We start from the raw sequence: 12,918 nt of genomic DNA, 5'->3' as shown, positions 1-12,918 counted from the left end.
ATGACAGTCGATCCCAGCCGTCCATCTAGCCCTCATCCAACGGATGCAATCAGTACCTATATCCAAAAGCCAAACCCGACCCAGAGATTGACCCACCATCTCGTTAAGTAAACCAATCCGAACCATTGATCCTGATTGATCCAACGGCTAGGATTCAACCTTTGGCCCGGTATATAAATGATCCCAACGAACCCCGCCCCCTATCCAAACACCCCCCTGGTTTCATCGTCTCTCTCAGAGACGATCCCAAACACCCCCAAACCCTAGCAGCCTCCATAGCTCCCCTTCAACGTAAACCCGGCGGCAACAATGCTACCGGTCACCATAGCTACACCACTGAACCTACAAACCACCTTGAACACGAATCCCTGGTCACTTAACTTCGAATCATCTCCAGGGTTCTCGAATCTTTGATCAAAGATTCGAGCCAAAACCCTAAATCACCTAATGAGTCCCAAATTCACACCAACCACTCCCCTGACATCCTTTATACCCTAATTAATGTTGGTTTCGTTCGAATCTAGGTAGAACTCTTCGAACCCCAAATCTGAGCTCAAGAACCCTAAAAATCGAATCCATGGGGGTCCGTCCAAATCAACAATAGATTGGGGTCTAATAGACCTTAATCGAGGTGTTCTCAGTCGGGAACACTTCGATTAAAGTCCATTCGACCTCAAAGAAGTCCAGTCCGGTTCAGGCCTGGGTCGTTTTTTATGCTTAAGCTTCCGAGGTAATTTTCTTTTCTTTCCTTCTATTCAGTGTCAAGTGTATGTTATGAGATATCTATTCGCTTCGACTAATGTCGTCGAATAGTTAAGTTTCGTAAGCTCCCTGTTAAATGTCCCGAATATTGAAATAATTTGGTGGCCTGTTTAGTCTATGTTGTTTGTCGATTGTTTGTTACATGTAATAGTTTGTATAGTCGATTTGAGTAACGTCGTCAAATAATTAAGTTTCATAAGTTCCATGTTCTGTCCGAAAACACATGAATCACCTGTATGTTCTGTTTTAGCCTGATTTTGTTGTCGACTGATTAGTATACGTTGTAACTCGCAAAGTCGACTCGATACATATTATCGTTTGTTTTTTTTACAGTCTTGAAAGGCAACAACTTGATTCACACCATCTGATTAGCACCCCTGTTGGATTAAATTTGAGCCATTGGTTAAGCCTAAACTGAGAATTAAACATAGCTGTAATACCCTGAGTATTTAACCAGAAATCAGTCTTAAGGTGCAAGCTTATATAGGCCGTGATTATAACTTCTGAGTTTAGGGTTAGACAATAATAACAGTGGATTAAAAGGGTAAGTTTGGTAAGTCTAATAGGGTCTCAACAGGCCCTGAGCTCAAGTCTGCCCAGTTGTTAATAATTAACCTTAGTTTAGTTGTTAATGGGGAACCAAACAGTGGAGCACGGGGGCTGACTAATAATACTTTAATCACCCATACCTCTTGAATAAAATAAAAGGACAAGCATGGGGAACAATTTAACTGGCATCAAGAAAAGACATTGAGGCATGGGAAACTAAGGGGTATGGGCAGGAAAAGGCTGAAGGAATCAAGGCAGCCTGGGGGCCTGCCATTTCTGCCTATAAATAGGCTTATTTAGAACAAGAAAGGGGCTGGTCTTCCAACTTTAAGAGGTCAATTTAGTTTTGAGAAGCATAGGCTGGTTTTTCTAATCCTAAGAGACCAGAGAGAGATTGAAAGAAGAAAAATCTGCTTTACTTTTACTGTTGGAATCAGTATTCACCTCTGTTACTGTTGCATTGAGAGTTGTGGAAATTTGTTGAAAGTCTGTTGGTCCATCTTCTATTGCAAATTCAAGTTTTGGTCATATTGTGGTGGTTTATATTGATGTTGGGCATTTGGGTTGTATTCTGGGATTTTCTGGTGCATTTGGTGTTGCTGCGTGGCATTTTCTGAAGCTATTGTTGGGTTTTTAATCTACTGTTGGGCTATTTTTGTTACTGTTGTGTTACTGCTGTCCGTTTGCTTGTTGATGTTGTTATTACTGCCTTACTGCTGCCCAGCTGCTGTTGCTGATCTTCTTCCTCTTCTTGTTCTTGTTTCCAATCTCAGGTACACAACTGATACACTATCAATGTAGGCTGAAAATTGAAACCTGAATATAGAAATGAAGAGTTGAAGTGCCTTTTTCGAATTTGCTTTAGTTGTATATTGAATGTTAAGCCGTGTATAATAGTTCATGTATTCCATTAGAATCATGTCTGGGTTTGTTTGGATTTTGTTTCAATGGGTAATTGTCTGGCCCTAGCTTTCAATATAATTAGAGTTCGTTTGACTCAGCATTTAGTCTAAAAGGTAAAAATCCGAAATAATGTAGATCTCATATTGATTTCAGTTTTAAGTTGAAAGTATGTCTCCATAGCTTTAGTGATGCAATAGTTAGTTGACAAAGTCATTAATAGTTGGTTTCGAGTGTCATATAATCAGATAGGAACCTAGTATGAATTCACGCCCTTAAATTTGTAGAATCCGTAGGATTGACATACTTGTGGCGCGATTCAAGAAATGTAGAAAGGCTAAGAACCTTAACCCAATAGGTTATTCAAGTTAACAAGCAAGTTAAGTAACTTTCGTAACCATTAGTAATTAAGGTTGGCTTAGCTTCAAGTAATTGAAAACAATTAGTCCCAACGGTTCATTTCGTCTAACAATGTGGGTTCAAAAATTAGTTATAAGATACTTTGTCCCTTTTGAATGCGTATTGCCTGTCAATTCCGTATTTGGTTATAATTTCAGCTTCAGTAGTATCGGCTTATAGAATGAGGCATGAAACATCTTCCTTTCGCGCAAAGTTTGATTGTAATTTTCTAGCTGCGTTTGCTTGAATCCGTGAAATAAATGATGGTCTTGTCAAGCATGTAAATAAAGTAGGACCTTTTCTTCTTCCATTTAGAGACGGACGAAAAAATATATATATAGCTGCTTTAGATTATCCTTAAAAAAAAAATAATGAGACGAGCCTCGCCCAATAAAAATACAAATTGCGGGGCCCTCAATAATGGGTCATAATAAATACTTAGAATTTGGGATGGACCGTTTAGTGAATTTCACTACCTTCCCCAAAGATAATAACGCGTTAGCCTCTTTAGACGCGATTTAATTAAATTACTTTCCTAAACTCGGGTGCACATTTATGTGACCCAAATCCAAATCTCAGCGGAGTTGAAATGTGTCTCTAATAACGGGTACATTGATTGTGACGTGGTTCGAGATGCGTGTCCATGACGTTGCAAATTCCTTTTAAAAAAATAAGAATGAGATGAGATGAGCCAAATAAAAATACAAAATTGCGGGGCCCTCAGTAAACATTAGCTTTAAAATTGCTTAGATTCCAGGACGAACCGTTTAGCAAAATTCCACGGCCCTACCAAAGAAAATGATACGCTAGTCGCTTTAGGCGCGCCTTTAATAATTTAATTTTCTTAAACTCGGGTGCACATTTATGTGACCCAAATCCAAATCTCAACGGAGTCAAAGTGTGTCGACGACCGCGGGTACATTGATTGTGACGCGGTTTAAGATACATTTTCACAACGTTGCAATTCCTTGTAAAAATAATAATAATAATTATGAAAGCGGTAAAAAGATAAAATTTGCACGTAAGTTCATATTTGTATAAAATCAGATAATCAAGCCGAATATAACAGTTGAGCGACCGTGCTAGAACCACGGAACTCGGGAATGCCTAACACCTTCTCCCGGGTTAACAGAATTCCTTATCCGGATTTCTGGTGCGCAGACTGTAATATGGAGTCATTCTTTTCCTCGATTCGGGATTAAATTGGTGACTTGGGACACCCTAAATCTCCCAAGTGGCGACTCTGAAATAAATAAACAAATCCCGTTTCGATTGTCCTTTAATTGGAAAAAACTCCTACGCCCTTCGCGGGGGCGGAAAAAGGAGGTGTGACAGCTCTGGCGACTCTGTTGGAGATTAGAGTCAGAACCACTGGTTCATGGTTAGAAATTCGAGCTTATATAAATTGTTATATTTGGTTTTATCTGATTTTGTTACATGTTTTGGTTCAATGCAGGTACATCCCCCTACAGCTGGATAGACCATGGGTCATACACACTTACAGAGAGCAAAACTAAGTAGCAGATACGCTTGCCAAACATGGGACCACATTAGCATGCAATGCTTCCACAACTGTTTTTGTGCAACCACCTCTTTTTGTGATGAATGACTTTCTAGCAGACCAACGGGGCGCGCTTCACAGACGCCCTCTACGTACAACTCTTGAAGAGGAACCTATCTCATTTTGTCTTGATAATGCGATGAATACTAGTATGGATACTGTAGCAAACGCTGGTCCTAGTAGGGATAATGTAGTAACCACTGGTGGGAGTGATCAATTGCTTTTTTGTAATGCTGAATCCCCACCAGCTCATGCTCCTTGTAATACTACTTAACTTCTAATTTATGTCTCTTTTATTGACAAAAAAAAGAGTAATAAATGCATAGTCATATTCTCTAGCCACTCTATTTATTGCTTGCCTCAGTTTGTACCGTCTATAGTGATTTCCATGGAGTAAACCCGCAAGAAAATCCGCAATGATACCCGTAACCGCCCGGCCTTGCATTAGATTTTGAAAAAGCATTTTCAATCCGCATTGCCTCGCATAAGATCAGCCCTCCCCCGCCCCGCGTAAGATCAAGTCTGCCCCGCACCCGCACAACCTTATTGCCTTCCTAGTCCTAACTCCTAAGTAGGGGTAGGTTCAGCATAATAATATCGGATTCATATGAACCAGTAGTTGCAATGTAGAGTATAAATTTACGTGAATATATTTACTAAAATTACAATAAATAATAGATATGATCCCATAAAATTTAAAATATAATAGGTTCAATGCTAAGAACTAGGGGTGGACATAATTTGGGCAAACCCGAAATCCAAACGTTTTGAATTTTTAGTTTGGATTTTTGGATTACGAATTAGATTTCGGGTTTAATTCTTTAAATTTTTTGGATTTTGGATTGGATATCAGATTTAGCACTTTATATTTGGTGCTATCCATTAGACATTAGTTCACTATTCATATGCCAATCGTAATAAGTTTAATATCATACATATAAGACATTACCTCATATATTCAATATTAATTACTAAGTTACTATCAGAATACTTTCAATTTGGATATGGTTTTACTATTGCTAATTCTTATCGGCCTTATTAATATCTCGGTTGTATTTCTTGAATAGTAATTTCATTACTTGAATACTTTATTTGAATGATTGCGGTGAAAAATGAGGACATATTTAGGCAATTTAACATGAATATTTTATTTGGATGTTCATTTTTGTAAGAAGAAGAAACAACTCAATTTATAGGCTTAAAATCGTAAATCTAAAATATCCAAACCGATTAATCTGAAGCCGAACTTAAAAAATCCGATCCAATCCGAGATTATTTGGATTGGATTTGAATTATCATTTCTTTAATCCGGAAACCAAAAATCCAAACGAAAATTTTCATATCCAATCCGAACTGCTCGAACGCCCACCTCTACTAAGAACCTTAAAAATTGAACTCATAGAATTAAAACTTGGCATTTCAATCACGCACGTTAGCAACAAACAAGGTGAAGATCTTTCAAATTTAAACGAATTCTTCTCATCAGAATGTGGCTTCTGCGTAGACTATGGAGTCTTCAAGGATGAATTATTGGTGCAACTCCCTATAACCCCAATTAGCATTTCTTGGAGATAAGAGGCTCTATAGCACGTACGTAGAAGAAGATCGCTGGATGAAGAGGCTAGAGATTTATGTATTTTAGAGCCCAAATGAAAAATATAAAACGAGTACCGAAAGGAAAAATCAGAAAAAGAGACAAAAATGAACATCATAATGAAGCATCTTTGTCGCTACAGGTTCATACTTCATCTACCAGCGCATTAACATCATTACCAGGGCAGTGTCTAACAGGTAGAATATTGTCCTGTCCTGTGATTTTGATTGACTTTTCACCTAATATCATATACCAAGAGTGATAAAACAGAATATGCACGTTAAAAAGATACGCCAAAGCAAATGGTAGCAAGTTATCAAACAGTTCAAGAACAAAACATAGGTCATCTTGGGACTAGCCCAACAAGAATGCACATAAGCTGCATAATATTAGTGGTAGTTCGTCAACAGACAGCCTCACAAACATCAAACTACTTCATCAACATGTTCTCTTACAACCGTGATCATACTACTCAAAGAGACCAGTGCACATTCTGAACAGAAGGATGATAACCGTTAGAGTGGTCCAGTTCCATGTTTTGTCGTCCACTCTGCTGACCTATCCCCAGCTCACCACAGTACTGATCGTCAGCAGCCTGTGAAATTTGACCCAAACCCAAATCAGAAGGCATCTCGTGTGAACTGCTGCTAGCTTCATTTCCTTTAAACCGTAACGAAGGGCTTGAGAAGTGATTGGTAGGTGCACCATGGGAATCAGAAGGTTGAATGGTGTGTATCCCATCAATGTTAGCTCCAAGACTTGAGGGTGGATTCCTTGATCCCCAGGACCGATTTGACAGAAGAGAGAGAGCACCAGTACTGGAGTCTGAGACTCCAGAAAAACATTCCCCTGAAGGAACATAATTGGTCCTGGTGGCTGAACCTTGCAGAACTAACTCAGATGTAGCATTTTCAGAATTGTTCAGCCAAGGACGCTGAAGACACTTCCCTGATGCAGTAGATTGATGATCCCATCCTTGTTCAGATGCTCTAGTATTTGGCCACGAACTCTCGTTGACATGTGGGTGTGAGCTGAAGTCTAACAGAAAGCTTCCAGATTTGCTGCTATTATTTTCTATCAGTTCGAATCAAAATAACCAGAGTCAGCATAATGTTCTTTCCTTTTTATAAAAGGAAAAGAGAAGAGCATAAATTTTCGAGTATAATGTAAACAAAGAGAGAATGGAAAGGAATTCTATCAAACCAAAAATTGATGAAGAAAGGCTCCCGTAATGTGTAGAGAAAAGAGATCCAGATGGAGGCTTCCTGCGGCGCTCATTATGGCATGCCAGGCGCCTGCGGCAACTTCTTTTTCCTTGGTCAAATTCTGGCAATTGATGGAACCTGGAACCAAAACACCAAGAAACTATTAAGTCCATGCAATAAGGCAGACATTGACTGGGCAATAAGTTAACTGAGAAGATGAGCTAGCTTTGGCTAGCCATTATTCTATCCAATACATTTGAAATGTTTCGTCATAGGCAAGAACAAAATCAAAAAATACATAGGCGTCTTTGAGTACTCGGGGGGAAATTGAACTCTATATGCATATTTATACAAGACGCACATAAATAACAGAGGCATTCTAGTTATGTTTGAGTAACTACTAATCATTGTGCAATGCACATTCTTATCAAAACTTCCCCAAAGTTTCACACATTAAATTTCCTTCTTCATCAAGACCAAAGTTTGGCTCGTATATGAGTTGATGGATTTATTAACTACTAAGCTTTCAAGATAAAAAGAAGTGCATACTCGGAAACTTTATGACTAATATCTCTTTAAATTAAATATCTCCCAATAAATATTGGGAGAGATGCCAGTAGTAGGGACTGCAGATTTTGGTTTGAGACCATTGCCAATTGCAAATGAGTACTTAGGTAGTTACAACACACCATAATGATATCCAGCGCACCAGTTTTGAAAATAATCATTCAGCCACCGTATAAATGACGAACCCAAAGAAAAAGGCCTCGGTGAGGTTCTTTTTGGAGTCACAAGGCTAGAAATCTCAGAAATGATCTCTTTAACTTTTCTCTCTGACTTGTACTTAGGTAGTTACAACACACCATAATGATATCCAGCGCACCAGTTTTGAAAATAATCATTCAGCCACCGTATAAATGATGAACCCAATGAAAAAGGCCTTGGTGAGGTTCTTTTTGGAGTCACAAGGCTAGAAATCGCAAAAATGATCTCTCTAATTTTTCTGACTTGGGAAATGTGCCCCCCCCCCCTTCCCCTTCTTTGCTACACTTATACTCTCTCCAGGGCTGGGCAGAAGATTCTCCAGCCATATCAAGATTGATGAAGAAAACTTGGGTCTGCGAAACTTTACAAAAAGCTTCAAGGATATACAGAAAACCTCTATAGGAGATGGGGAAGGAAAATACAGTCACATCTTCATAGAGTTTACCAGAACTACAACATTTATGGCGAATACATCAGAGTGGAAACATGGCTTGGTAACATGAAAAAAGCCATAATCATTCCAGAAATAGACTACAACAAAGGCTGGGGGATATTGCAGGGAAGATATTATAATTTTGGGAAGGCCCTCAACATTAGATTCCTACACTTTGCAGATGTGCAAAACAAGAAATACATTGATGCTTAATAATTATTTGCAAATATTGTGAGATGGATCATCATACGCGTCAATAACTAACCGAATTGAAGTTTTATCTGAAAAGCTAGTAGGCATGACAAAACAGCAACTAATATAAAGAGCAAAGCTGTTTCAGAAAATATGCTACCCTTTAACTTCTAGCAAAGATCAATTCAGTAGGATCATATGGATTGTGAGAACGACTATCAATATTTTTGTATAAATGGTGGAAAATTAGATCCATAAAAGCCAGTGTCATTCACCCAAATAAAAAGACAAAACAAAGAAGAAAAAGCAAACTATCTTGCTTCAAGATCACATCATTTCTCCCATTGTAAGTAGGACCCTTTGAATGGGACTACTCGTGGCACAAAGGATTTCTTTTTCCTCTTCAGATTTTTAGACTGCTTATACCGTAGTTACATATACTTAGTTCAGACCAGCAAGGCACTGTACTAGTGCATTTTTCTGATGCTAAGAGAATACAACGAAGCAAATCAAGGTAAATTACAGAGTACTGTTAATACCATGGAGTAGACTGATAAATTGCTTGTCTCTATATCCAATTAGCTTTAGCCTGCCAAGACTGGTGCTACTATGCATGTTCTGATTGTAATGCATATGACCGTCAATCTTGTAAATCATGAGGGGAAGCTTATGATGCAGAATACCAATATATTAAGTTAATTTCTTCAGGGTGATAGAATGACATTAGCAGAATGGACAAAACAACACAAATAAAAAGTTAATACTAATTTTTCGGAGACCAAGTTTAAGAGTGTTCAGCAGAAACTTTTACCATTCCGGACTTGGATATGACCATATGAGTCATAGATGATAGACCAGTCAAATATGTTGCTTATGCAAAAATATTGGCCACAAAGAACATGCTTTTTAATCAAAACCATACAATAACAACAATTTTGCCTCGGTCCCCAACAAGTTGGGTCAGCTATACGAATCCTCACTGACCACATTACTCCAATTAAACTCATCTCATGTCAATATTAAGCAAATACAAATAAAAAGTATTAGAAGTTATGTATATTTTCTAAACGGAAACCACACCAAGAAAGCATAAGACCAACAATAAAAGTGCTAATATCTAAAAGATATTCTCAACTAAATATGTATCACCTATATAGATCTTTTTCTGCATTCTCCAAAACGTACCTGTTCAATACTTCATCACTTCTAACAACAATTGTTTCAGCATGAAGCTGGTCCTAAATCACTGAAGTTCATATTTGTGAACAAAAGCTCCACATTTCATGAACCAAAATGAATTTTAAAATTTGTTCCATAAGTGTCATTTCTTTGATTAGTACACACCTTCAAGCCACTGAGTTATATCAGGGCATCCACAGTTGATTCTCTCTCGTAGATGTACAAAGAATGCAGGCTGCCTCTCAATGAAAGCACAAATCCAAATCCCTACCTATTCAAGCAAGTAGTTTAAAATGCTCTTCGATAACCATCTCTACATCTAGATCTTCAGAACTTCGTACGTACAGGAGTTGTAGGCGCATTTCTAATATAATCTTAATTGTCTTATTACTCCACATAATAAAACGCCAATGCAGTGCTCATTATGAAGAAAGGCCCCCCTAAAACTCACTTAGCAGCGAGAATTGGTCCAGCCATATAAGAAAACAAGCACACATCACTTAAGGAACTGCCTTTCTATGACAAAAGAAGCAGAAGAGCGCCAAGAACGCCTAAAAATTAAACTCGAAAAACAGTATAAGCAAGAAGCTGTTAATACAAGACTCGCAAAATCCATTGTCATATTCAAGCACAGGATATCAACATGAGTTTCAAAATGTTATTCAATTTAGGAAATAAAGAAAGGCACCAGTAACAATTTAACAATTCTTCAAGCAAACAATTATTTAACAAATCCACAATAGTCAACTCTCTCCACCGAACCAGTATATAAACAACTTTACATACAAGGACCACTAGTCCATAAGTTAAACTCTTGTATAAAAAGTGAGTTTCAGACACCTGTTGTGCATGTTTTGTATCCGCGTATCGACACAGCCATATAAATAGAGCATAAATACTTAAAACTTCTGATAACAGTAATTAGAGTAATATGGAAAATTAAGCTGACCTGCTACATTGTTGACAAAACCTCTGTTCAAGGCCAGCAACAATAACAGTAGGAGACTTAGAGTGCATACCACAAACTTTATGCCTCGAATAATAAGCCTTAGCATCACTCAGATCTACCTGACAACCTTCAACTTGACACCTAGGTGGCTGACCACCCTGCATCAACCCACCCCTCCCCCTCTTGGACGCCGGCGGCAAGTTCCCGGCTCCGGTCACCGGCGATGACCCACCACCCACATTTTCAAAGTAGATTTTCTTGCCAAAGTTCAAACCATTGAGAGAGTCGGAGGAACTTGAATTACTACCAGGAGAAGAAACTGAACCCAGTTCCATTACCGAATTCCACTGCCCATTCATTCCACAGCTTTAAGGGGTCAAATCATTATAAAAGGTGGCATTCACATGAACAGAGTCACAGTGTCATGTACATTTTTATACATATACTTAGAGAAACAGATATTTTGAAAAAGGTCACCTTTTCTTTTGCACTTTTTCTTGTTTTATCACTCCTACTAGTATTTCTTTATTCCCTCCGTTGCATAAAATACAGAGGTTGTTTGACTGGATGCCAAGTTAAAAAGATAAAACAGACTTTGGAATTTATGATTTTTAGAATAAGATACAGACATTTTGTGGTTATAATTTTTTTCTTTAAGATAAAATAAGATGTTTAAAAGGTTAAATTATTTTTAAATATAAATATATTTTTTTGGACAAATAAAGAAAAGAGTCCAATAAATTGTGATAAAAAGTACTTCCTTTTCCTTTTCATTTTGTTTTCCTATTAATCTATTCAAAAAGAATGATACAAAATGTAATTTAAATTTCTTGTTTTATTCTTAAGGAAAAACTTTTATAGTCACATAAGTACAAGTTAGAACTATAAGTTTCAAATATCTTACAACAACAACAACAATAATCACTCAGTAAAATTCCATAAGTAGGATCTGGGAAAGGTAGAGTATATGCAGACCCTACCCCTATTCCTGGAGGGATAGAGAGGCTGTTTCCGAAAGACCCTCGGCTCGAGAAGAAGAAAAATAAATAGTAGATTAGTGACAACAATAGAAAATAAAAAATAGTAATAGTATCGTAAGAAATAGAAAAATAGATGTAAAAACAGTAACTATAAACAACAATACTACCACAGGAAATAGTGAGGAAACTACACAAACCACTAACAACCGACAACGAAACATCAACAGGCCAGCCCTGCCCCCAAAACAACAAAGAAAAAGAAAAAAAAAACGCTCGCCTCCCTCCTAACCTACAACCCTAATGCTCGACCTCCACTCGTTCCTATCCAGAGCCATGTCCTCGGAAATCTGTAATCGCGTCACGTCCTGCCTGATCACCTCACCCCAATACTTCTTAGGTTGTCATCTACCTCTCCTCGTACCTGCCAATGTTAACCGCTCACATCTCCTAACCGGGGCATCCATGATTCTCCTCCGCACGTGCTCGAACCGTCTAAGCCTCGCTTCCCACATCTTGTCATCGATGGGAGTCACGCCCACCTTCTCTCGAATATCTACATTCTTAATCTTATTCAGTCTAGAGTGCACGCACATCCATCTCAACATCCTCATTTCTGTCATTTTCATCTTTTAGGTACGAGAACTCTTGGCTGCCCAACACTCAGCCCAACACTCATGCCCATACACTCAGCCTGTCTAACCACCGCTCTATAGAATTTGCCTTTGAGTTTCGGTGGCACTTTCTTGTCACACAAGACTCTAGATGCTAACCTCCATTTTATCCGCCCCGCTCTTATACGGTGCGTGACATCCTCATCTATCTCCCTATCCCATGAATAATTGACCCAAGGTACTAGGTTAATGCCTTAAAGTTACATAAATATATATAGTATAAAATTATAACTTTCATAAATTTTACGTGTTTAACTTTGTATTATGTCAAATTATACTTCCTCCGGTCCATAATAAGTGACCAGTTTATTTTGGGCACACCCATTAAAAAGATATTAGATTTTAGACAAAAATAGTTAGTTTGACTAAATTACCCTTAATTAAATATTGCAACATAGTTATAGTAGCACTTATTTCTCTTCTCAAATGTGAGGAGTAAATGATTTTTTAAGAATACGCACATGAGGTTAATTTTGGAAAAATAAATTGAAGTTTTTCTTGATTATATAAATAAACACTTATTTTCAATCAAAATAAAAAAATAAATTGATCAATTATTGTGAACGGGAAGTATCATATAAATTGAAAAGAACGATTATCTCGACAAGGGTAATGTTAAATTTTGTGCATTCGAGTATATAGAGGTGAAATGAAAAGGGAGGTGGTGAGATATTTTTTGTTGGTTTAGGGGATTGTGAAAAAGTGGAGAGCTGACAATGGGCCATGATGCCAGCTTGGGAACCCCATAATGGAGGTGAGAAAAGAGACGAGCTCTTTGC

General features: G+C 37.9%; 1 protein-coding gene across 1 annotated transcript; it reads right to left on the bottom strand.

The window, feature by feature from the left end:
- Positions 1–6,027: 6,027 nt before the first annotated feature.
- Positions 6,028–10,981, bottom strand: LOC107823216 (squamosa promoter-binding-like protein 9). The gene is made up of 3 exons (XM_016649820.2): positions 10,489–10,981; positions 6,969–7,108; positions 6,028–6,839 (listed from the first exon to the last, which is right to left on the bottom strand). The coding sequence occupies exons 1-3, from the start codon at positions 10,845–10,847 to the stop codon at positions 6,238–6,240; spliced, it is 1,101 nt and encodes a 366-aa protein (XP_016505306.1). The 5' UTR covers positions 10,848–10,981; the 3' UTR covers positions 6,028–6,237.
- Between the last annotated feature and the right edge of the window lie 1,937 nt (positions 10,982–12,918).

Source organism: Nicotiana tabacum, chromosome 5 (genome assembly GCF_000715075.1).
Source record: "Nicotiana tabacum cultivar K326 chromosome 5, ASM71507v2, whole genome shotgun sequence".
Classification (NCBI taxonomy): Eukaryota; Viridiplantae; Streptophyta; class Magnoliopsida; order Solanales; family Solanaceae; genus Nicotiana; species Nicotiana tabacum.
The sequence above is the reverse complement of the archived record's forward strand: the minus strand, read 5'-3'. Positions and strand labels throughout refer to the sequence as shown.

Bases quoted from the DNA above. Each gene is read 5' to 3' on its own strand.
- LOC107823216 (XM_016649820.2), bottom strand. From the start codon at position 10,847: ATGAATGGGCAGTGGAATTCGGTAATGGAACTGGGTTCAGTTTCTTCT. The intron at 7,109-10,488 runs GTCAGCTTAATT...TTTTGGTTCCAG, and splicing joins TTTTGTCAACAATGTAGCAG to GTTCCATCAATTGCCAGAAT. The intron at 6,840-6,968 runs GTTTGATAGAAT...TCGAACTGATAG, and splicing joins CCTTTCTTCATCAATTTTTG to AAAATAATAGCAGCAAATCT.